General features: G+C 45.3%; 2 protein-coding genes across 5 annotated transcripts in view; both read right to left on the minus strand.

Annotated features, from left to right (window-relative positions):
• LOC140725312 (LIM and senescent cell antigen-like-containing domain protein 1) overlaps positions 1 to 14,493 on the minus strand; it is a 198,490-nt gene extending 183,997 nt beyond the window's left edge. The window contains exon 1 of one of the 2 annotated variants that reach the window (XM_073040624.1): positions 14,367 to 14,493. In XM_073040624.1, coding sequence (XP_072896725.1) covers positions 14,367 to 14,377 — 11 coding nt within the window. In that variant the 5' untranslated portion in view covers positions 14,378 to 14,493. Of the gene's footprint in view, positions 1 to 11,958; positions 12,090 to 14,366 lie in introns of those variants that run through there. The other variant, XM_073040625.1, reaches the window with a different exon arrangement.
• Positions 14,494 to 17,510: 3,017 nt separating this feature from the next.
• wdr33 (WD repeat domain 33) overlaps positions 17,511 to 25,711 on the minus strand; it is a 134,356-nt gene continuing 126,155 nt past the window's right edge. For 2 of the 3 annotated variants that reach the window (XM_073040626.1, XM_073040627.1), the window contains exons 19-21: positions 21,899 to 22,068; positions 19,576 to 19,737; positions 17,511 to 18,054 (exon numbers count right to left, since the gene is read on the minus strand). In XM_073040626.1, the coding sequence (XP_072896727.1) occupies positions 17,831 to 18,054; positions 19,576 to 19,737; positions 21,899 to 22,068 (556 nt within the window). In that variant the 3' untranslated portion in view covers positions 17,511 to 17,830. The remainder of the gene's footprint in view (positions 18,055 to 19,575; positions 19,738 to 21,898; positions 22,069 to 25,711) is intronic. The other variant, XM_073040628.1, reaches the window with a different exon arrangement.

The raw sequence follows: 25,711 nt of genomic DNA on the forward strand, positions 1-25,711 counted from the left end.
TTCTTCCATAGTCTTCTGTCCTCTCCTCTCGGATTCCCCCTTTCCCAGCCCTTTATCCCTTTCACTAATCAACTTCCCAACTCCACTTCACCCCTCCCCCTCTCCCGGTTTCTATCACCTACCTGCTTGTACTTCTTCCTCCCCTCCTTCCCACCTCCCTGCTCTAACTTCTCATCCAGTCCTTTTTTCCAGTCCTGATGAAGGATCTGAAACATCAATTGTTTACTCTTTTCCACAAAGGCTGCCTGAGTTCCTCCAACATTTTTTGTGTGTGTTGCTCTGGATTTCCAGCATCTGCAGGTTTTCTTTGCTTTCCGCTTCCATCCTGCTGTTATAAGACTATTGAAGTCTCTTTGTTCTCTTGATTTCACAATTTCATTATGAACTTGCACCTTATTGCCTGACTACACTGCTTGTTCTGTCATTGTATCACCTTATTTTGCATTCTGTTATTGTTTTCCCTTGTACTACCTCAGTGCAATGAAACACTCTCTCTGGAAGGCATGCTAAACAAGATTTTCACTGTATCTCGGTGTATGTGACAATGATAAAGCAATACAGTGATTGAGCCAGATGCTGGATGCCTGAACAATTGGATGTTGGAATATCAAAGCTACGCTCTTCTAAAAGTCCTTAGGTTGTAGAGGTAGTGCAGGGGGATTGGAAAAATGTCAATGTGAATAACACTGTTCAAAAGGGAGTGAGGCAAGAAATGAGGAACTACAGGCTGATTGATGAACAATTTTGCTCATCCAATTGAAGAAAAAAACATCATTTCATGGAACTATTCTGAATACAGAGTGGCTGCCCCATGAGGCAACGTAGGGACTCTGTGCATGGATCAGAAGAATGAGAGGTGATCTCATGAAAATGTAAGATTCCGAGGGTTCTGGACAGGGTAACTGCTGGGAGGATGGTTCTTACAGCAGGGGAACAGGTCTTTTCATCAGTAGTCAAATGCCCAGTCCTTTCTGTGCATACAATGTCTATATCCTTCCACTTCCTGCATATTCACAAGCCTACCTAAGAGCCTCTGAACACCTCTATCACCACCAGCTTAGGGAGCTCACTCCAGGCACCCAGCACTCTGTGTAAAAAATTTGCCCCACACATCTCCTCTGAACTTATGCCCTCTCACCTTAAATGCATGCTGTCTGGTATTAGGCATCTCAACCTTGGGAAAGAGACGCCAGCTGTCCTCTCAACCGGTGCTTCTCACAAACCTCTCTCAGATCTCCCCTCAGTCTCTGCCACTCCAGAGAAAACAGCCCAAGTTTGTTCGACCTCTCCATGTCCTCTAATCATAGCAGCATCCTGCTAAACCTCTTCTACGCACTTCTCATGAGAGAGCCTGTGCCAGAGGGAGCAGTTTCAGAATAAGGTGGCATCTGTTTAATATAGAAACATAGAAAACCTACAGCCCTTTGTCCCACAATGCTGTGCCGAACATGTACTTACTTTAGGAATTACCTAAGGTTACCCATATCCCACTGTTTTGCTAAGCTCCATGTACCAATACAGAAGTCTCCTAAAAGACCCTATCGTATCCATCTCCACCACAGTCACTGGCAGCCCATTCCATGCACTCACACTCCCTGCGTAAAAAAAACTTACCCCCGGCATCCCCTCTGTACCTACTTCCAAGCACCTTAAAAAACTGTGCCCTCTCCTGTTAGCCATTTCAGCCCTGGGAAAAAGCCTCTGACTATCCACAAGTTCAATGACTCTCATCATCTTATACACCTCTATCAGGTCACCTCTCATCCTCTGTCGCTCCAAGGAGAAAAGACAAAATTCACTCAACCTATTCTCATAAGGCATGCTCCCCAATCCAGGCAACATCCTTGTAAATCTCCTCTGCACCCTTTCTATAGTTTCTACATCCTTCCTGTAGTGAGGCGACCAGAACTGAGCACAGTACTCCAAATGGGGTCTGACCAGGGTCCTATATAGCCGAAATATTACCTCTTGGCTCCTAAATTCAATTCCATGATTGATGACATCTAATGCACTGAATGCCTTCTTAACCATAGTCAACCAGCATAGCAGCTTTGAATGTCCTATGAATGTCCCCAAGATCCCTCTGATCCTCCGCACCGCCAAGAGTCTTACCATTAATACTATATTCTACCATCATATTTGACCTACCAAAATGAGCCACCTCACACTTATCTGGGTTGAACTCCATCTGCCACTTCTCAGCCCAGTTTTGCATCCTATCAACGTCCTGCTGTAACCTCTGACAGCCCTCCACACTATCCACAACACACCCAACCTTTGTGTCATCAGCAAGTTTACTAACCCATCCCTCCACTTCCTCATCTAGGTCATTTATAAAAATCACGAAGAGTAGGGGTTCCAAAACAGATCACTGAGGCACACCACTGGTGACAGACCTCCATGCAGAATATGACTTGTCTACAACCACTCTTGGCTTTTGTGGGCAAGCCAGTTTTGGATCCACAAAGCAATGTCCCCTTGGATCACATGCTTCCTTACTTTCTTAATAAGCCTGGAAACCTTTCAAGGCGTAAATCCATGGTCTCACAAGACTAACGGATGCCTTGCATGGGTTACTTTATCAGATGCCTTGCTGAAATCCATATACACTACATCTACTGCTCTAACTTCATCAATGTGTTTAGTCACATCCTCAAAAAATTCAATCAGGCTCGTAAGGCACGACCTGCCTTTGACAAAGTCATGCTGACTATTCCTAATCATATTATACCTCTCCAAATGTTCATAAGTGTTGCCTCTCAGGATCTTCTCCATCAACTTACCAACCACTGAAGTAAGACTCACTGGTCTATAATTTCCTGGGCTATCTCTACTCCTTTCTTGAATAAGGGAACCACATCTGCAACCTTTGCAATCCTCCAGAACCTCTCCCGTCCTCATTGATGATGCAAAGATCATTGCCAGAATCTCAGCAATCTCCTTCCTTGCCTCCCACAGTAGCCTGGGGTACATCTATTCTGGTCCTGGTGACTTAACCAACTTGGTGCTTTCCAAAAGCTCCAGCACGTCCTCTTTCTTAATATCTACATGCTCAAGCTTTTCAATCCGCTGTAAATCATTGCTACAATCACTGTATTAAAACAGACACATCTCATACCAGCAGTCTGAGCGCATCCCTTCTCTATCACCTGCCTATCCTCCCTCTTGCACTGCCTGCAAGCTTTCTCGATTTGTAAGCCAACTGCCTCTTCCTTGTCTCTTCAGTTCAGTTCCCACCCACCAGCAATTCTAGTTTAAACCCTCCCCAACAGCATTAGCAAACCTCCCTGTCAGGATATTGGTCCCCCTCAGATTCAGGTGTAACCCATCCTTTTTGTACAGGTCGCACCTGCTCCAAAAGAGGTCCCAATGATCCAGGAATCTGAATCCCTGCCCCCTGCTCCAATCCCTCAGCCACGCATTTATCCTCCACCTCACTCTATTCATATACTCACTGTCACGTGGCACAGGGAGTAATCCTGAGATTACCACATTTGAGGTCCTGCTTCTCAACTTCCTTCCTAACTCCCTGTAGTCTGTTTTCAGGACCTCTTCCCTTTTCCTACCTGTGTTGTTGGTACCAATATGTATCACGACCTCTGGCTGTTCACCTTCCCGCTTCAGGGTATCATGGAAGCGATCAGAAACATCCTGGCACCTGGGAGGCAAACTACCATCCGTGTTTCTTTCCTGTGTCCACAGAATTGCCTGTCTGACCCCCTAACTATAGAGTCCCCTATCACAGCTGCCATCTTCTTCCTTTCCCTACCCTTCTGAGCCCCAGGGCCAGACTTTGTGTTTAAGAAGGAAAAATTCTTCCCTTGGGTTTGTGAATCTTTGGAAGTTCTAGTTTGGAGGTGGAATCATTGAGAATGTTTAAAGCCAAGATGGATTTCTAATCAGTGGAGGTCTCAAGACTGTGAGGAAAGAGAAGTGAAATTGAATGCCCTATTAGCCATTCTCCTACTGAATTTATATTGCTGATTGTTATATATAAATGATGTGAATTTAAGTTCAGGTTACTCTTGTTTGTCATGTTTGTAATGTACTGTGCTGCTGATTTTCATGGCACTTGTAACCTGGATGAAATCTGCCGAGGGTCAGATCAGAGGCATTCAGGTCTGGTGACCCAGAAAGTTACAAATGAACCAGGTACGATCTCTGGAAAGCCATCTCACAGGTGAAGTGGCAATTCCGGACTGAACTTGAATCAACGAAGGATACTTGACAGTTGTGGCAGGGTTTGAATACTATCACCTCGTATAAAGTAATATCAAGTGACATAGGTGACAACAGGGCTTCGCTTCCAGGTGAGCTCAATATCTTCTACGTTCACTTTGACTGTCAAAACATGGAGGAAGCATCACAAGCTCCCACAGCCCCCGATGATCCTGTGATTTCAATCTCTGAGGTCGACGTGCAAACAACCTTCAAGAGGGTGAATCCACGGAAGTAACTGGCCAAGTACTAAGACCTGTGCTGATCAACAGTCTGGAGTGTTCACTGAGATCTTTAACCTCTCACTTTGGCAGTCTGCATATCCACTTGCTTCAAGCAGGCTTTACCTGTACCAATGCCTAAGAAGAATGGGGTAACCTGCCTCACTGACCATCATCCTGTAGCACTTATATCTACAGTGATGAAGAGCTTTGAGAGGTTGGTGATGAAACATATCGACTCCTGCCTGAGAAGTGACTTGGATCCGCTCCAATTTGCCTACCGGCACAGGCCCACAGCAGATTCCATCTCATTGGTTCTTCACTCAACCCAAAGATGTGTACATCAGGATGCTCCTTATTGACCAACATCCCCTCAAAACTAATCAATAAGCTTCAAGACCTTGGCCTCAGTATCTCTTTGTGCAATTGAATGCTCAATGTTCTCACTTGCAGACCCCAGTCAGTTTGGATTGGGAACAGCATAATCCACAATCCCTGTCAGCACTGGTGCACCACAACGCTGTGTGCTTAGCCCTCTGCTCTGCTTACTTTACACTTACGACTGTGAGGCTAGGCACAGCTCCAGTGCAAATCAAAGCTGCTGATGAATCAGCATATAGGAGGGAGGTTGAAAATCTGGTTGAGTGTTATCATAACAACATCCTCTTAATCAATGCAGCTGATTATCGACTGCAGGAGGAGGATACCAGAGGTCCATGAGACAGTCCTCATCAGGGGTGGAGAGGGTCAGCAACTTTAAACTCCTCAGTGTTATCATTTCAGAGGATCTGACCTGAGTCCAGCACGTTAAGTGCCATTACAAAGAAAGCACTACAGCTTCCTGAGGAGTTTGCAAAGATTCAACGTGACATCTAAAACTTTGATAAACTTCAAATAAGTGTGGTGCTTAAATAACTTCAAATAAACTTCAAATAATAACTTCAAATAAATTCATTCTATTATGGTTGTTACTCTGTAACGGATTTACTGCGTGCGCCTGCAAGAAAATGAACCCCAGGGTTGTATATGTACTTTGATAATGAGCTTATTTTGAACTTTGAACCTGGGCAGGTATGCCTTTGACAATAAACTTGAACTTGAATTTAAAAGCGACACTCAGCAGAGCATAGGCAGCAGGTGTGATAAATGGATTGCAGCCCCCCTCCCCAAGGGCCCTAAGTATCTTCACCTCGAATCATCCTCTTCCTTATATGAGCAATAATATTAATGACCTATGCTGGAACTTGTTAATTCTAATACAAAAACAGTATTAAAAGATAATAACTTACACCATAATAAGTAAACAGACAATTGTGACTTGTTGAAGACCTACTGATCCACTCTAACCCACTCCCCCACACAATCACTCTGGAACATCTCCCTCAGTCTCGACAGTTCATCCAGCTTCTTACACAGCAGATGCTTTTGTTTATTTTGAAATCTATTTGAGCAGAAGTTACCACAGATTTTATCACTGCTGGGTCTTAAGGGGATTGATCTACAACTGAGCTCCTGGTCTTGAACAGGGAATAGGTGGAAGCTCATTCCTGAGAGCTTCCTGGGAAGCAGGATTTCTTCGTGCAGTTACAGAGTCCACCCACCGAGTCTCTGCAGACCCATTTACATTATTCTTACAGTAATCGTACTTTACAATTTTCTTTAATCTAATGGTGAGGTAGTAAATTGGATTAGACATTGGCTCAGTGGGAGAAGTCAGAGAGTGGTAGTGGAGGATTGCTTCTCTGAGTGGAGGCCTGTGACTAGTGGTGTGCCACAGGGATCAGTGCTGGGTCCATTGTTATTTGTCATCTATATCAATGATCTGGATGATAATGTGGTAAATTGGATCAGCAAATTTGCTGATGATACAAAGATTGGAGGTGTAGTGGACAGTGAGGAAGGTTTTCAAAGCTTGCAGAGGGATTTGGACCAGCTGGGAAAATGGGCTGAAAAATGGCAGATGGAGTTTAATACAGACAAGTGTGAGGTATTGCACTTTGGAAGAACAAACCAAGGTAGAACATACAAGGTAAATGGTAGGACACTGAGGAGTGCAGTAGACCAGAGGGATCTGGGAATACAGATACAAAATTCCCTAAAAGTGGTGTCACAGGTAGATAGGGTAGTAAAGAGAGCTTTTGGTACATTGGCCTTTATAAATCAAGGTATTGAATATAAGAGTTGGAATGTTATGGTGAGGTTGTATAAGGCATTGGTGAGGCTGAATTTGGAGTATTCTGTGCAGTTTTGGTCACCAAATTACAGGAAGGATATTAATGAGGTTGAAAGAGTGCACAGAAGGTTTACAAGGATAATGCTGGGACTTGAGAAACTGAGTTAGAGAGAAAGGTTGAATAGGTTAGGACTTTATTCCCTGGAGCGTAGGAGAATGAGGGGTGATTTGATAGAGGTGTATAAAATTGTGATGGGTATAGATAGAGTGAATGCAAGTAGGCTTTTTCCACTGAGGCCAGGGGAGAAAAAAACCAGAGGACATGGGTTAAGGGTGAAGGAGGAAAAGTTTAAAGGGAACATTGGAGGGGGCTTCTTCACACAGAGAGTGGTAGGAATGTGGAAGGAGCTGCCAGATTAAGTGGTTAATGCAGACTCACTTTTAACATTTAAGAAAAGCTTGGATAGGTACATGGATGAGAGGTGTATGGAGGGATATGGCCCAGGTGCAGGTCAGTGGGACTAGGCAGAAAAATGGTTCGGCACAGCCAAGAAGGGCCAAAAGGCCTGTTTCTGTGCTGTAATGTTCTATGGTTCATCAGCTTCCCGCAGCTTCTACTAGGGGCAGTTTACAGACACCAACCCATGCGTCATTGGGATGTGAGAGGAAACATTGGTATTCAGAGGAATGTGTGAACCGACACAGACAAGACTGGAACTTGGCATTGAAGTGGCTGTTATTGGTGGAAATGCCACCAGCAAGCTGAATGACAGTGGCACGCATTTGGGATATGATTAGAGACAGGATTTAGAGCTGGGGAGACATTCAGCATGTCTGTGCCAACTATCAACCACAAATTTACCCTAATCCTAAACTAAACATATTTCATTCTCCCCATATTCTTGACAACCTCCCTCCCCCGCCCCCCACCAATTCTACCACTCATTTAACCACTGGGGGGATGTAGGAGAGAATCGGAGCAGCTGGAAGAAATCCACACGGTCAAAGAGAGAACATGCAAACTCCCTACAGACAGTAGCTGAGATCAAGCTCGAACTCAGGTGTGGGGCACTGTGAGGCAACACGCTACCCGCTGCCCCACTGAGCACCCACGTTGTGATAGACAGCAGCCTTCTCCCATTCAGAGATCGCCACCTGTTCCAGAAGTCAGGAACGTGGAGAGTCGGGGCATAGCAAAGACCCTTAGAGCAAGGAACCACACGACAGAGTTACGTCATTCTGCTCCTCGAGCCTATTCCATCCCTCAGTTCAAGACTCAGCTGCACCTTGACTGTTTTGCTTCAACAACTTTTAATATCCCTCACCAAAAAAAACACACCAGCTTTGACATTTTTAATTGATTTAACCCAATCTCAACAGCATTTGGATAGATTGTTCTGGGTTTTCGCATCCTTTTGGAGTTGTAGGGCACAAAAGGAGAGCCTTTGGCATCCATGCTGAGCTATATGCCTTCCTAAGCCACTTGCCCACGTGTGGTTCACGTCCCTTGCTAAACCTTTCCTATCCAAGTATCTTTTAAACATTGTTTAAAATCTGTCTCAATCATTTCCTGTCTCATTTCATGTCTGCACCATCCCCTGTGTAAAGAAGTTGCCCTTTTAAATCTTGCACCTTAAATCTATGTCCTCTACTTAGTTTTTCGGCCAAAATAAACTTTATTCATAATAAATATAATTTACAAGAGTGAATTGTGTAACACTTTTTCATTCTTGCATTCGTAGACAATGTATTTAGTATTAAATTGCATTGTTTAAAACCAATAATACTGCTGCAACTCATGTGGCCCCCCTGGGGAGGTGGACTACTATAATAACTGAGGGTCTTCCTTAACCAATCCAACTCCTCCCTGTCCAGTAGCAGAACAACCGGATATTGTGGTTGTTCCCCACTGAGCCCTTGGGGTCTTTAGATTCCCCTGGCGGTTCGCTCCACATGACCATTACCCTCTGCATGAAAATGCCTTGTGTGAAGGCTTCCCCTCGAAGTCACCTTTGACTGACCTAGCTCCTATTTTGAGGATATGCCTCATGAACAACACGCTTCCACCAGAGGAAGTGCCTTGTTTCCCCCAACTTCCCTGTCCAGTTCATTTAATATTTCATCTGAATTAGAACACCACAATCACAACCTAAGCAAGAGACTCCATAACTTAACCCATTCATGATCGCTACTGGCCTCTGCAAAATGACACGCAGATTCACGATAAATTACAAGATCCTGACTGGCTGGATATGCAGAGGCCAATCATCCTTGTGAAAGAATCTGAAGAGGGTTATATGTTTAGAAATAAACGTTTGCCTATTTAATGCATTTTTTTTTCTCACACAGGATCATGAATCTTTGGAAACCTCCTCTTTGAAAGGAGGTGGAAACAGAGGCAGAGGATATTGTTAAGGCATAGGGAGCTGATTCCTGACAAGCGAGTGGGTGAAAGATTATGAAGGGAATGAAGGGGTATAGATGTCCACAGGAGGACCTATTTTGTAAGTCAGCATCAAGTTCAGCACAATACCATGGGCTGCATGGCTTGTCCAGTGTTGCTCTGTTACCGGGGTAGATGAGACCATTAAGTTGAGGTTACAAACAGATCAAATATCCTCTCCTGTTCTTAAGCTGTGAACTCAAAAGTCAATTGGAAAAGTCAATAAGCCATGATTTCAAAATCAGGATGGTGTGAGATTTGGAAGGGAACCCTCAGGAGGTGATTTCCCCAGCTGCCCTTAGCCCATTTGTGTGCAGAGGGCATTGGTTTGAGAGGTGCTCTCGGAGTGACTAGGGTAAGTGCAGTGTGTTTTGCAGATGGTGCACTCTGCAGCCTCTGCTCATCAGTGATGGAGGGAGGGAGTGTTCAGAGTGGTGGGTGGGGTATCATTCAAGGGGTGGTGTTGAGTTTCTAGGGAGCCAGGAAGGTACACTCATCCAGGGAAGTGGAAACTGTTCCTTCACACATTTGACATGCCCTATAGATGGAAAAGCCTTGGGGAGTCAGGAGAGTCACTCTCTACAGTCAACCTCTCAGCTGTTGCTGTAACCACGGGATTTGTTATTGATTCACCTAAGTGGTGACCCCATGATGTTAATGGGGGTGCAGGGGAAAGCTAGTGGTAGTAATGCCACTGAACGTCAGAGGTTAGATTCTATCTGAAGGACTTGGTCACTGCCTGGCACTTGGTGTGCATGTTACTGCCACTTACCAACCACTGCCTGAACTGAGCCTTGTGCAATCATAAGACCTTAAGACATAGGAGCAAAGGCCTGGCCATTCAGCCCATCAAACCTGCTCTGCCATTCAATCACGGCTGATTTATTTTCCCTCCCCACCCCATTCTCCTGCATTCTCCCTATAATTTTTGGAACTCCTACTAATCAAGAATTAATGAACTTTTGCACATGTGATGAAGCAGCTGAAGATGGTTGAGTCATGAACTCCTCTAGTGAAGTCCTGCAGTGACATCCTCAGCTATAACTGTGCTCCTTTGTGTGAGGTTTGGCTACAACCATCGAATTGTTTCTCCTTGATGACCAATGACTTCAGTTTCACCAGGGCTGCTGGAAGTCATGTAGAGTGAAATGCCAAAGGGAAGTCCCCTTCAACGCACCCCTGGAATCGGAGTCTAGATCCATGTTTGGACCAAGGCTGAGTAGTCCTGAAGCAGTAGGTTCCTTGTGAATGTGGTGCTGGATGGAATTGTCATCCCACGAAGGGATCCCCCTGGGTCAGCAAGACATGGCCACACTCCCAATATATGCAATGCCCACCCCCTTCAGCTTTCCCACTCACATCCAATTGCCCCTCTCCTGGTATAAACACTTCCATACCAACATCTCCCCACCTCACTCTGAGCATGAATCACCCTCCCTGTACCAGAGCCACGATTCCCACTGTGGACAAACCTCTACAGATAATTGTCAATGCAGACAAGCCCCTCATCACCACTCATCGACAAAGGTTCCTAGAGTATTCAATTGCCTGCACCCCTCCCATGGGGGAGGATATCTTACCCCCCACACCAGGGATCACACAACCATTCTTCTCCCTCTCCCACTACACCATTCTCTGTCTGAAATTCAGTCCTTACAACACAGGTGTCCATTTTGCCATTCGAAAGCTAACTAACTCTACGGTGGAAACAGCTAGTTCCAGCATCCTTCCCCCATCAGCTCTCCCCTCTCCTGCATTCCTCCATCCCTCCCTCACCCTCTCATAACACCTTTATCTATTGCCCCTTAGCCCCTCTCCCCTCCACCAGTCTCTCTATCACTTAGACCACCACCCCTCTGCTCCCTTCTCTCATCACCTCTCCACCATCCTCCTACCCTGCCTCTTCCCTAAATTCTCATCCCTCCCCTTATCCTCTATCCCACCTACTCCTCCCTCTGTATCTCATCCCTCCATTCCCTCCTCTACCCACCCTCTCCATCACTCCTTCCCTCTCCTCATCCTCAAGTCCCTTCCTGTCATTACCCCTCTATCACTCACCTCTCCTTTCTCCTCAGCACCTCCATCACATCCCTCCTAAACTCCCCATCTCCTTTCCTTGCCCTGCCTCTGCTTCCCTTCCCTCCATCATTCCTCCATCTCCCTCTCTCTCCCCTCTCCCCAATCCCTCCAGCCCACCTACCCTATCCATCTGTCCTCTTGCTCGCTTTACCTCCAACCCCAGCTGAGACCCCCACCACCCCTCCCCCCATTTGCCTGCTGACTAGGACTAATCCACTGCCTGTTAGGCCATAGGACAGGCCATTGGGACCTTGCTGCCCTAGTCTTCAGTTTATTCAGTGACAAGGCCAAAGCACTGAGGCTTCATCGATCCCTGATACCTGACTACCCTGACTGACCTATGACCACCCCCACCAATCCCTGACCATCCTATCAAACTCTGACCCCTAACAATGATCACTGACCTGTGACCGCTCCCACTGAACCCTGATCACCCCTATTGACTCCTGACCATCCCCTGATCCCGAACCGAACATTTCAGAACTCCGGTAACTCATAACTATTACAATTCTGGCACACTCACGCTCAACAACACTGATACATTCACGCCCACCCCAACACCACCACCACTGATTGCTGGCCCCTGACCACTCCACCTCCCCAGCTTCCAGACAGGATGTACAGCCAAGTGAAAATCTCCATGGGGCAGGACAGGTCTGGAGGGGAGGGAGAAGGTGCCCTGACTGCGAGGGCTGAACTGTCCTGCATGATTCACGAAAGGCCTGAGGTTGGGAGGAGAGGGGGAGAGGGTTGGAGTGTTGATTGCCCTTTCCCTGACTGCTAGCTCTCAGACTGACTGCCTGGGCTTGTGCTTCTCCACCTACCCTGGTGTTGGGGGCTCGGACCTGGAACCCCACATCTCCAGCAGCCCACTGTGGCGTCCGTAGCGACGGCGGTAGAGCTGGGACGAAGACAATTCGCGAAGCTTCACCCCCGCCATCAGCCCCACCAGCATTTCCTGGCCTACCCCAGCCTGGCTTTCCGAGCGATTTCTTCTCCAGAAAAGGCGCCGTTGCTTTGCCAGGACAAGATCACAGTCCGTTTCCCTCCCCCAACACCATTCCCAGTGATGTGATTGGCCAGACCAAAGCTGCACAATCTCAAAAGCGGAGATTGTCCTGTCGGCCTCTGGCTTCCTTCCTGACAGGAATAACAGGATTCTGAGCTCAGGCACGGAGGGAGGTGGAGTTACAGCCAAAATGTGGGCTTTGCAGTGAAAGGGGAGAGGGAGATCCTAGACTTTGGACCCTGGGTCTGGACCACCAGATGGTCAGTCATGGAGGCTATCATGGACCAGAGGAGGGGCCGAGTTCCCAGGACCAGGGAGGTTCTGCCACTGCCCACAGCACCCAGGGCAACCCAAAACGTGGTAGTCAGTGAGGCACATTGTAACAACACTCACATTGATACACCACACACTGACACACTTACACCCAACACTGACACTCTTACTCACCCTCATCCACTCACTCAGATTGAGACCCTCACATTGACACACACCCACAATGACACACTCACAACCTCACAACAGAATGACACACTTATTCACACTGGCATACCCACAGCCCACACCCAGACACACCACTCACACTAAGACACACAACAGTTAACCAACACCAACACACTATTTTCCATGCCATATTGACATGCTTACGAACACTGGCTTGCCTATACTCAACCCATAGCACCCTAAAACACTCACACCTATTACAATTCTGACACAGTCACACTCACCAACACTGACACATTCACGCCCACCCCAACACACACTCCTACTGAACATTGATGCTAACAGCAAATCAATATTAACACACAACTCACACTCACTGTTGCAACACTGACGTGTTTCCTGTACCTGAGACAGACTTTCTCTCGCTCATGCAGCCAAACACATAGAACGTGTGGAGACTATCACCCCTCAAACGTGCTCCACCACATGGCTGAGCTACCCCAGTGACATTTTCCTGCCCAGTCTCAATATCCGTTCTGAGCTCTATGGATCTCTGCTTCGAATGAGGTCACTGACTGAGATTCCACACCTCTCGCCCTCGAGTGAATGAATATCTCAACTCAACAGTAAATACCTGGCCCAGACCCAGTCCCTCATGCAGCAATCCCAGCATTACTGATGAATTTTCACTCGTTCTGTGGAAACTATATACTGCATGATACTCCATCTATGGTCTTGCCAAGGTCCTGTAAAACTTCAGTAAGACGCTTTATACTGTACTCAAACCTCCTCACAGAGACCACAGCAATACCATTTCTCTCTTAATATAGCTTGCAACACCTGCATTTTGGTGCTGGGTGTACTGTGTCAAAAGGGTTGCTGTGAACAGGAATCTATCACTTTTTTCTTTAAAAACCGGCATTATAATAAATGCTTTAAAATATTATCTTATATCCACCATAATCTTGCCCAGTCTCTCAGCTTGTCTGTGTCCCATTGAAACCTTTTTACATCGGGTCCACCGTTGCAGAATCATCGGTAAACCGTGGGTCCCCTGGCACGGTGGACGGCTGTGAACCGAATCCCAGGTACCCTGTCCGTTTCAGCCTGCCAACCTGAGGATTCCCTTATTCCCACACTCTGTGGGCTGACCTGGCTGGCAATATATAATGAAAGCCTTCGGAAAATTCCAACGCCACCCAGCCACTGGCACCCCCTCCCTTTCCATTACGCACATGCTCAGACGACTTTACTGGATTAGTCTAACACGGGCTCCTTTTCATAAACAGCTCCTTTCGCTCCTGCTTATTTTTTCAAGTTGTTCTGTTATTACATCCTTTACTACCGACGTCAACATTTCCCCAATCCCTACAGTATTTCAGAAGCTCCCTGTTTTGCCTCGCCTTCCTCCCCCTCCCCCTTTCATAAGAACGATTCCAGAACCCGTAACTCTGGAAGATTATAATCAGAGTTCCCGATGTGGCTCCGGGCATCTCTGTGAGCACTTGGTGATGTAGCTCTCCACTCCCCCTCTCTCCATTCTCAGTCACTGATTCTCCACATATTTCCCTTATTCTCTCTTTATATCCTTCTACACTGGTTCTCTCGCATTCTCATTGCAAGCCCCTGCTTATTCCCACTCCATTCCTGGCTGACAGTCACGCTCTCTTCCACGCCCCTACTCACACTTCTCTCGCGTTCCCCTCTCATACTGCCCTCTCCACATTTTCTCACCCTCACCCTCCCCGAAACGCTCCTGCTCCGCACCACCCGTCTCCTCACCTCCCGGTCATGATCCTCGGCGTGGCTCCCCGCTCGCTCACTGCCTGGAGACAGTAACTCTGCCGAGAGTTTTCAACCCAAAAAAGGAGAGCGCTGGGTTGCTGTGCGCTCTTGGCAACACCACGGGGCGACTTCCCAGGGGGAGTGTAACCACTGAGATCTCGTAAACAGCTCAGAGCCCTGAGCCAGATCGGAATCTGAGAGAAGGCGCTTTAAAGGGACTGTTTACCCCCGTGGGAACGTGAACAGCAGAAACTCTGCGACTCTTAATGGCCTGGTCATATCGTCTTGATCTACAAGGGCTCTGCCTCTATTCAGCCAGATACCACCGCGTATACAGCCCTCTACGCTGGCGAGAATCTGTTCTTAGCTTTTGGTCAGGGACGAGGTACTGCCTCGATACCTCCTATGATTGAAGATTGCCAATACTCCCCAAAGGGGGGTATTCACTGACTGGCCTCTCACTCGGAGTGCTCTTATTCTAGCACTCCACATTGCTGTTAACTCGAACTTGTTCCAATATCCAAGATTCAAACAAATACCCGTGCCTCATCTTGAATACATCCGACAAAACCATGGGCCATTCGGCCCTTCAAGTACCCTCCATTGTTGCGTTGGTTTTTATTTATTTGAGCAACCCGCCCTGCCTGTCTGCTCATAGCTTACCTTTTACTTTGACACTTTTAAATACCAGCTCAAAACCTATTTATTTAACCTTGCGTTGAACTAACACCTTTTCATGTTTATGCTTGCACTGTGTCCTATTATAAAGCACGTTGAAACGCATTGCGTGAAAAGCTCTCTATAAGTTATTATACGTATTCAAACATCCAAAACTCTACAAATTTCCTCATGAACATCCTCTGCGACAGAACCTCCACAAACCACTGCGTAGAGAATTCCAAATCTTCACCATCTTTTGGGAGAGCAAAGTCCCGAATGGGCCAGCATCGGTTCTGGACACCCACTCAACTGGAAATGTCATCTCTTAAGCAACCTACAGACCCACACAGAATTATCCATGTTTCTGGATCATCATTAATCTTTCTAAACTCGGTGCAGAATAGGCTCAGACTAATCACTCCCCTCCTCAGGATCCAATATGGAGAAGCTTCACACCATTCCCTCTATCAGAAGTATAACCTTCCATAGGAAGGGCAACGAGACCTGTACACATTAGCCCTGCACGGTCTCACCACGGACTAACGTTGTTGCGGTTAAGTCTTAAACCCTCTTACAATAAAGACTAAATTTATTAGGATCTTAATTTCTTACTGTATTTATACCTTAAATTCCAGCAGTGACGCCCCACCCCCAATAAAATCACCCTTTAATCACTGACCATTTAAACAAAGTACAGTATTCCACTTTTCAATTGTTTTTTAGAGACTATGCATCTTCCCACTCTCCACACATCGTGCCTCCGAATTCCTCTGTTCCTCCTCACTACACACATGCCTCCTGACCACCAGATTTGTATCATCTTAGGACACTCCATTCCTGGAGAATAATACATTTGACCATCAGGACTGAACACATCCTATCTGGATGTTCGGTATGGTAACTTCTCTGCTCCAGACCACAAGAAATTGTGGCGTTGTGGACACTGTAATCTGCAGCACTTTACTTTGCAGTTTTATAGTTTTCCCCTTGTACTATCTCAATGCACTGATCTGAATGGATCCTATTAGATGGCCAAAACTTGATGCAATATATTGCACCATTTGTACAATATATTGCCTACAGCTGAGTTTCCTTTGCCTCTCCAATGCATCTTACACTTTCGGTAGCTGTGCACAAATGGATCAGCACTGTGTTTGCACAACAAACACTTTCGCTCTGTGAATGAAATGCTATCCAGAGGTCAGTCTTCGATCTGTGATCTGCTCTGCTGTAAGTATTCCACACTAACCTATGGAAGTGAATATTGGACAATATCAAAGCAAAATGGGATTAACTAACACTGAATTAGTGCAAATGGGTTAGCACAGACTCATTTGGCTGAACAGCTGTTTTCCTGCTGCATCTCCTAGCACTGGGAGGAGCTGCACATCCACCGATCTCAAGCAAATAGCAAAGTGCCCCGTATCCAACAAGGATGTTTATTCAGCAATCAATGAGCCGGTAAAATCTTCAGTCAAGACCTGTGACTGCTCTGTGATGCCTAATGATTATGATTTGTGTTTTGGATTATCTGAAGCTTTATTCCGAGCATGGGCCTCAATTATCCCTAGTGGGTTATCTTGGTTGCATTAATAGCCTTCCTAAAAAATAACATTATTTTTATAGATACAAAACTCAGTGTTACGATGCTGTAAGTATTCCACACTAACCTATGGAAGTGAATATTGGACAATATCAAAGCAAAATTAGGGAAGACTTGAAGTTGCGGAAATGTGGCTTTTGAGAAGAATGATGAAAATATCATGGAAGGACAGAGTAAGAAACGAAGAAGTTGTAAAAAACCAGAATAAGAAGACAGTTGATATCACCAATCAGGAAATGGCAGCTATAATTTCTAAGACACGTACTGAGGAAAGAGGAGCTTGAACATCTTGCAGTGACGGGAAAAATTAATAGAATTTGCTCTTGGTAGTGCATGATATTCATGAGTTACATCAAGAGATGGACAGACAGAAGTTTTAAAGTGCCTATTAGAAGTTCTCAGATTAAAGACAGATGGAAAGACCATGATCACCCACATCATACGACACAGCACATAATAACAATGACCGTTGATTAGGTTGAAATCCCTCTTCAGGATCTGAGTACATTATTTACAGTGCCAGCAGAGTGCAGTACTGAGGGAGTGCAGCATTACTGAAGGTGCTACATTTGACTGTCTGGGCAGGCGTGACACACGTGCTGCAAGGCAAGCAGTCCTCTTGTCTTGTTAAGCATTTCTCTCTCACAAGCTGTCAGTAGTCCTTTGCATATTGCAAAGCCAGGAAGCTGAAACTGCCCAATGCTTCCCTTGGAGTTAGCACCAGGAACTACTGTCCAAATCCCTGAAACAGATTGAAATCAATGAAACCGATTTTTATTTCCTCATCTGTGCTTCAGAGAAGGATCTCAGAGGTTAAAAGACGTGTTTGTGTATGTAAAACAAGACATGACAAAATAAAAGCAGACCAGGTCTCAAACTTTCTGTTAAATTTTGCACAAATTATATTGTGTAGTCATACAAAATGACACTCAAGACAAACTGTACATCGAGTCAGAGTTGCTTTGATCTGACACATGTGTGCGTGTGTGGCAGTGCTCCAGACCTCACAACACTAAAACTGCTGGAGTTTAACAACAAACACTGCTGCCAGCTGTACAAAAATGAAAAAAAAAGAAAGGTTGCTGCTTCTCCCGGGGCCTGACTCTTGCACGGGTTACTCGTGCAAGGTTCGGTTGAAAGACTATACATGCCCCAGGACATCTTGAGTAAAATCCCTTCGCTCAGTACTGTTGCTCGCTCATCTCCCTCTACTGCCTCTGGCAGGCCCTCGACGTGAAGGTGGAACCGAGCTCTTCCCACTTCTTCCCCAGCTAGGTCCACCCCTGGCACCACCCCGTGGAGGGGGTCCTCCTGGCCCACTGAATCCGTCGTCTCGGTGAAAGCCATCATGTCGATCTCCCTCATGTGAATTGGAACGGCCAGTTTTAGGCATTCGTGGTGATACAGCTGGACCACCTCGGCCTGTAAAACACAATATAGGCACAGGTTAGTTTAAATTCTAACTCCTGCTTATGATGATTATTTTGTAATCACTGATGAAAAAGCAGCCCACACTATCCTTTCTTAGTGTGTGTGATGCTACTGAGCAGAACAGTGATCCATTGCCTGACAGTTCCAGAGATGCAGGCTCGACGCTGACCTCCGTGGGGAGTTTGCATGCATTCCCTGTGTCTGAGTGCTTTGATTGTAGAGCTTGGTAAGTTATTTGATTCCTATAAACTTGCCCGTGGTGTACAGATGAGTCATAGAAGCTGGAGCAAGTTGATTAGAATGTAGTGTTGAATAAAATGGGATTAACTAACACTGAATTAGTGCAAATGGGTTAGCACAGACTCATTTGGCTGAACAGCTGTTTTCCTGCTGCATCTCCTAGCACTGGGAGGAGCTGCACATCCACCGATCTCAAGCAAATAGCAAAGTGCCCCGTATCCAACAAGGATGTTTATTCAGCAATCAATGAGCCGGTAAAATCTTCAGTCAAGATCAAACATTCCACCTGAGCTCTCAATCCCATCTACTCATACATGGCAACTATGGACTGGTCTGCTAGTGCTGCTCTGCACATACTGTGTAGCAACACAGTGGCTCCCACAGCAGTCCTTCACTCTTGCCATGCTGCTTTACAATGGTAACTGTTAACTCAATTCCCACCTGAAGTAAATCCAGCACAGACAGAACAAAATTAATTTGATGGCAACACACAAAAAGCTGGAGGAACTCAGTGGGTCGAGCATGATCTATAGAGGGAAATGGACATTTTGGGTCAAGACCTTATACTTGGACTGAAAGTGACAGCAGTGTGGACTTGATTGCTCAGATGACTGCTTTGTGATTGCAGTTTTGGCCTAGTGCATACATTCTAAAACCTCCTGGAGCCCCTGTCCTTGAATGGGCAACCCACTGCATTCAAATTCTCCCCTTCAGTGACTCAGGCCCTTTGGTTTATATATTAAAATTCCAACAGTATGGCATGCTGGAGAGTTTGCTGGTGCTAGACTGTTAATCAGTCCAGACTACTAGTCACTACTGCTACAAATAGCAAAACAAACCTTTATTTCATAATTTTTACATGTTACACAGTGGTGCAATAAATCAGCCAGTGAACCCTGTGAGGCTGAAGGGAGGCACTTTGAACCCCAGCTACGGACACAAACCCACCCACTTTCCTGGCCCATTTCATATTTCTGAATGGCTTAAAATTTAAAAATGATAGAAAAAGCAAATTAATGTTTTACATTAGGATAAGTTAATCTTGAGGATATCAGGTTACCATTACAAAACTTTTCAACTAATTAACTGAGGGAGAGGTAGTTTCTAACATAGCTGTGGACAATCATATGGGTTTGCATATGAATAATATTAAGGCCTGTTGAAGCCAGGATATGTGGGCAGTTCACCTTGACACCACCATCTTCAGGGCCAAGTTTGGTTCCTCTACAGACAGTTTTTGACTGTGGATGGTGGAGGTTACCCCGAACAAACCTTGTTCTCTGACAGGTTCATGCATTTCTCCACGGTCCCCTCTGCCACCCCAGCCATCGCGATGACCTCCTGGAGACAATGGCCTTTTCTCAGGCTTACGGCCACCTTCAAAGCGTGGGAACTCATCATGGCCGGGTAGGGGAAGGAGACCTCCGCGCCCACCTGTAGAACAGTTCAGCACATTAGACACTGACAATGAAGCAACTTCCATTAGACTCAGGAGCCACTTGGTATCTTTGGTGCCTCACTATCATGGAGTGTCACGAGTTGTTTAAGATGGTTGGAGGACTTGGCAGGATGGATGGAAGGAAATTGCCTCCTCTGAAGTGAGAGTTCAGAAAGAGGAGCTTGGCCTGAAGTTAGAACAAAAGAACCTCTTCCTGAAGGGTTGGAAGAACCCAAAATCACATTAAAAAAGTTCGAGATAAGGGGGTATTATGAAAAATTTGAAATAAAGACTGACAGGATTTTGTGGAGTTAGGATTCGATAAAAGTTAGAATATGGATCAATGATATTCTGATTGAATGGTGTGGTAAACCAGTATACTTATGAGAACAACAACACACACAAAATGCTGGTGGAATACAGCAGGCCAGGCAGCATCTATAGGGAGAAGCGCTGTCGACGTTTCGGGCCGAGACCCTTCGTCAGGACTAACCAAAAGGAAAGATAGTAAGAGATTTGAAAGTAGTGGGGGGAGGGGGAAATGGGAAATGATAGGAGAAGACCGGAGGGGGTGGGATGAAGCTCAGAGCTGGAAAGGTGATTGGCGAAAGTGATACAGAGCTGGAGAAGGGAAAGGATCATGGGACGGGAGGCCTCAGGAGAAAGAAAGAGGGGGGGGGGGGGGAGGAAGCACCAGAGGGAGATGGAGAACAGGCAAACAACTAAATATGTCAGGGATGGGGTAAGAAGGGGAGGAGGGGCATTAACGGAAGTTAGAGAAGTCAATGTTCATGCCATCAGGTTGGAGGCTACACAGCTGGTATATAAGGTGTGTTCCTCCAACCTGAGTTTGGATTCATTTTGACAATACAGGAGGCCATGGATAGACATATCAGAATGGGAATTGGACGTGTGGCCATTAAAATGTGTGGCCACTGGGAGATTCTGCTTTTTCTGGCGGACCGAGCGTAGGTGTTCCACGAAACGGTCTCCCAGTCTGTGTCGGGTCTCACCAATATATAAAAGGCCACACCGGGAGCACCGGACGCAGTATACTACACCAGCCGACTCACAGGTGAAGTGTCGTCTCACCTGGAAGGACTGTGTGGGGCCCTGAATGGTGGTGAGGGAGGAAGTGTAAGGGCAGGTGTAGCACTTGTTCCGTTTACAAGGATAAGTGCCAGGAGGGAGATCGGTGGGAAGGGATGGGGGGGACGAGTGGACAAGGGAGTCGCGTAGGGAGCGATCCCTGTGAAAAGCAGAAGGGGGGCGGGAGGGAAAAATGTGTTTGGTAGTGGGATCCCGTTGGAGGTGGCGGAAGTTACGGAGAATTATATGTTGGACCTGGAGGCTGGTGGGGTGGTAGGTGAGGACAAGGGGAACCCTATCCCGAGTGGGGTGGCGGGTGGATGGGGTGAGGGCAGATGTGCGGGAAATGGGAGAGATGTGTTTGAGAGCAGAGTTGATGGTGGATGAAGGGAAGCCCCTTTGTTTAAAAAAGGAAGACAGCTCCTTCGTCCTGGAAAGAAAAGCCTCATCCTGAGAGCAGATGCGAAGGAAACAGAGGAATTGTGAGAAGGGGATAACCTTTTTGCAAGAGACAGGGTGGGAAGAGGAATAGTCCAGGTAGCTGTGTGATCCTTTCCCTTCTCCAGCTCTGTATCACTTTCGCCAATCACCTTTCCAGCTCTTAGCTTCATCCCTCCCCCTCCTGTCTTCTCCTATCATTTCGCATTTCCCCCTCCCCCCACTACTTTCAAATCTCTTACTATCTTTCCTTTTGGTTAGTCCTGACGAAGGGTCTCGGCCCGAAACGTCGACAGCGCTTCTCCCTATAGATGCTGCCTAGCCTGCTGTGTTCTACCAGCATTTTGTGTGTGTTGTTGTTTGAATTTCCAGCATCTGCAGATTTCCTCATGTTTGATCAATGGTTAGATCCTTTCAAGGTGTTACTCTGAAAATAGTCCACGATTCAGTCTATTTTACTGCACATTGGGGCTTGTAACCCAGAGAGTATCTCTATATTTATTAGAATAGGGTTCATCAGTATTGGTGACCACTTACATGTTAGAGCAGCTTTATAAATTGATTACACGGTTATCATTTATTTCCACAAAATTGTGGATGGAGAAATGATCTATCAACATTCAGCTGTACCTCGCATTGCTCCACGACCTCGTCCTCTCCCTCCCGGGTCACGACCCCTTGCACTCTCTTCTGTTTGGTCAAACTCCTCTTCGCCCATGAAGTCATCCATGTTCATAAAAGCATCTCTCCCTCGTGGGCCACAACCATCGTGCCGAGTCCCCCCTCGAACTGGCCGGAACCTAGAAATAAAACATTTAGAAACTCAGTTTCACTGACCCTCGTGGTTGCATCTCACTGTGACCAAAAACTGCCTAAAGGCTTCAGATCTTTTCAAAAAGAAAGGAAACATGAATTTAAAGGTTATCATTGGACATGCCCTGATCTTCCACTGTTCTAGCTCCAGAGGACCAGTGGAAGACAGGCATGTCACAGTCACCACCAGTACACAGTCACAGTAACTATTAATGATGTTGTTTACACAAGCTCAATCTGAAGAACTTTATTGCTTTTAGGTAACACTCGAAAGTGCTGCAACATCTGAATACTACAAACCATCATTTAAATATTGCATATTCCAACAGGCATGCTCTCTCAGCTGACTGCACATGGTGAACTAGTCAAAATTCTTCATTAAAGGATTATTTAGCATTTTGACACAGAACAACTACATTGACAGGTATGACATGTAGAAGATCTGATCACAAAGTAATCACAAAATGGTCTATGAGGAAGTGATTGCCTTTGAAATGCAATCAGAGTTCCAACTGTAAGTAAAATAACTGCAGGCATAATCTCCTGAGAATAAAGTGCAGTTGCTTTCAGCTCACTGGAGTAAAGCAACCTGAAATAAAAATATGATGTTGAGGAAGAGCGTAGCTATGAAATAAAATATGGCATAATATGGTTATCCACTTCTCTGGGAAAAAGTAGAAAAACTGATTTTCTTTTTGGGAAGGTGACAATATTTACAAGGAGCTATGTGTCCTTAAAACAGAGAAAGCACAAGAAAGTAGAAAATAAAATTACATAATTATCTATTAAAAAGAGATTCTGAATATATTGGATTCCAGTTAATTGGGACTAGTACATTCTGGCTTAATTAAGTGGCTCTCTCAATTAGTTTAAGTTTCACAGAAATTGTCAAAAAGCTATATAAAAAAAAGGACAACCTACCATGTTACTGAGTAACAATTTACAAACCTCATTTTCAGAAAAGTTGGGATATTTTCCAAAATGCAATAAAAACAAAAATCTGTGATATGTTAATTCACGTGAACCCTTATTTAACTGACAAAAGTACAAAGAAAAGATTTTCAATAGTTTTACTGACCAACTTAATTGTATTTTGTAAATATACACAAATTTAGAATTTGATGGCTGCAACACACTCAACAAAAGTTGGGACAGAGTTAAAATAAGATTGAAAAGTGCACAGAATATTCAAGTAACACCGGTTTGGAAGACTCCACATTAAGCAGGCTAATTGTTAGCAGGTGAGGTATCATGACTGGATATAAAAGTAGCTCAGTCTTTGCAAGCAAGGATGGGTCGTGGCTCACCCCTTTGTGCCAAAATTCATGAGAGAATTGTTAGTCAGTTCAAAAGGAACATTACCCAACGCAAGATTGCAGAGAATTTAGGTCTTTCAAAATCTACAGTACATAATATTGTGAAAAGATTGAGAGAATTCAGAGACATCTCAGTGTGTAAAGGGCAAGGTCAGAAACCACTGTTGAATGCATGTGATCTTCGAGCCCTCAGGCGGCACTGCCTAAGAAACCGTCATGCTACTGTGACAATTATAGCCACCTGGGCTCGGGAGTACTTCGGAAAACCATTGTCACTTAACACAGTCCGTCGCTGCATCCAGAAATGCAACTTGAAACTGTATTACGCAAGGAGGAAGCCATACATCAACTCTATGCAGAAACGCCGGCGAGTTCTCTGGGTCCGAGCTCATCTCAGATGGACCAAAAGACTATGGAACCATGTGCTGTGGTCAGATGAGTCCACATTTCAGCTAATATTCAGAAAAAAACGGGCATCGAGTTCTCCGTGCCAAAGATGAAAACGACCATCCTGATTGTTATCAGCGAAAGGTGCAAAAGTCAGCATCTGTGATGGTATGGGGGTGCATCAGTGCTCACGGCATGGGTGAGTTGCATGTATGTGAAGGTACCATTGACTCTGAGGCGTATATTAGGATTTTTGAGAGACATATGTTGCCATCAAGGCGACGTCTCTTCCCGGGACGTCCATGCTTATTTCAGCAGGACAATGCCAGACCACATTCTGCATGGGCTACGACAGCATGGCTTTGTAGACACAGAGTGCGTGTGCTTGACTGGCCTGCTGCCAGTCCAGATTTATCTCCTATTGAAAATGTATGGCACATCATGAAGAGGAGAATCAGACAACGGAGACCACGGACTGTTGAGCAGCTGAAGTCTTATATCAAGCAAGAATGGACAAAATTTCCAATTGCAAATCTACTACAATTAGTATCCTCAGTTCCAAAATGATTAAAAAGTGTTAGTAAAAGGAAAGGTGATGTAACACAATGGTAAACATGCCTCTGTCCCAACTTTTGTTGAGTGTGTTACAGCCATCATAATTCTAAATTTGTGTATATTTACAAAATACAATTAAGTTGGTCAGTAAAACTATTGAAAATCTTTTCTTTGTACTTTTGTCAGTTAAATAAAGGCTCACGTGAATTAACTTATCACAGATTTTTGTTTTATTGTATTTTGGAAAATATACCAACTTTTCTGGAAATGGGGTTTGTATGTATTTAAATTAAATAGAGAATATTACCAATACCTCCATAGTACTATAAAACTATGTATTCCTAATAGTTATTGACCGAGGAATTTATCCAGTGTATGCTGCCATGTCCCTTTGATTGACTGTAAATGAACAAAATCAGTGCCAGCAGCTAGTGCAGATAATGGGCTGCGTCATACAAGGCTCTCAACGATTGCATCTACTAAATCTTCATTTTCATTGTAAAATTCAAGATGATTGTTGATACTTTGGAATTCTTCATAATTCCTAACTTAAAGTGGTGAAATCGTTGCATTCACTCTCAGGCATCTCCAAGCCTGAATGCTTGAACCATTTTGAGCAAAACAGTTCCACACTGTCTTACTGCTTATTTCTAGCCAATCATCAGTGACAAAAAAATCATTGCTTTTTGAATACAAACACGCCGAACTGACGCTACTTAAAAACTTTGCTGCAAGCACAGTCAGGAGGAGGAAATCAAAGGTCCATAGCTAGTCCCCATTGGGGATTCAGAGGTGGAGAGGATCAGCTTAAGAATAAGGATCCACAGTTTAATTTTCACACAGTTCTCGGAGTTGAGATACAGTGTGGAATAGGCCTTTCCAGCCCAAGCAAACCCAATTTAACCCTAGCCTAATCATGGGACAATTTACAATGACCATAAGACATAGGAGCAGAATTAGGCCATTCAGCCCATCAAATTTGCTCTGCCATTCCATCATGGCCGATCTATTTCCCCCTTAACCACATTCTCCTGTCTTCTCCCCATCACCTTTTGTTTGTGCCCTGACTAATCAAGAACCTATCAGCCTCCACTTCCACTCCCAAATCCCTTTAGCCAGAGGGGCGTAAATCTGTAGAAATTACTCCTCAAACACGAGGAAGTTACTCCTCATCTCTGTTCTAAATGGATGCCTCTTCATTTTGAGGCTGTGCACTCTGGTCCTAGACTCCCCCACTGGGGAAACCTCTTTTTCACACCCACTCTATCTAGACTTTTTAACATTCAATAGGTTTTAATAAGATCCCTCCTCATTCTTCTAAATTCCAGCAAGTACAGGCCCACAGCCTTTAATTGCTGCTCATATAACCCTT

The sequence above is a fragment of the Hemitrygon akajei genome, chromosome 3 (assembly GCF_048418815.1).
Source record: "Hemitrygon akajei chromosome 3, sHemAka1.3, whole genome shotgun sequence".
Classification (NCBI taxonomy): Eukaryota; Metazoa; Chordata; class Chondrichthyes; order Myliobatiformes; family Dasyatidae; genus Hemitrygon; species Hemitrygon akajei.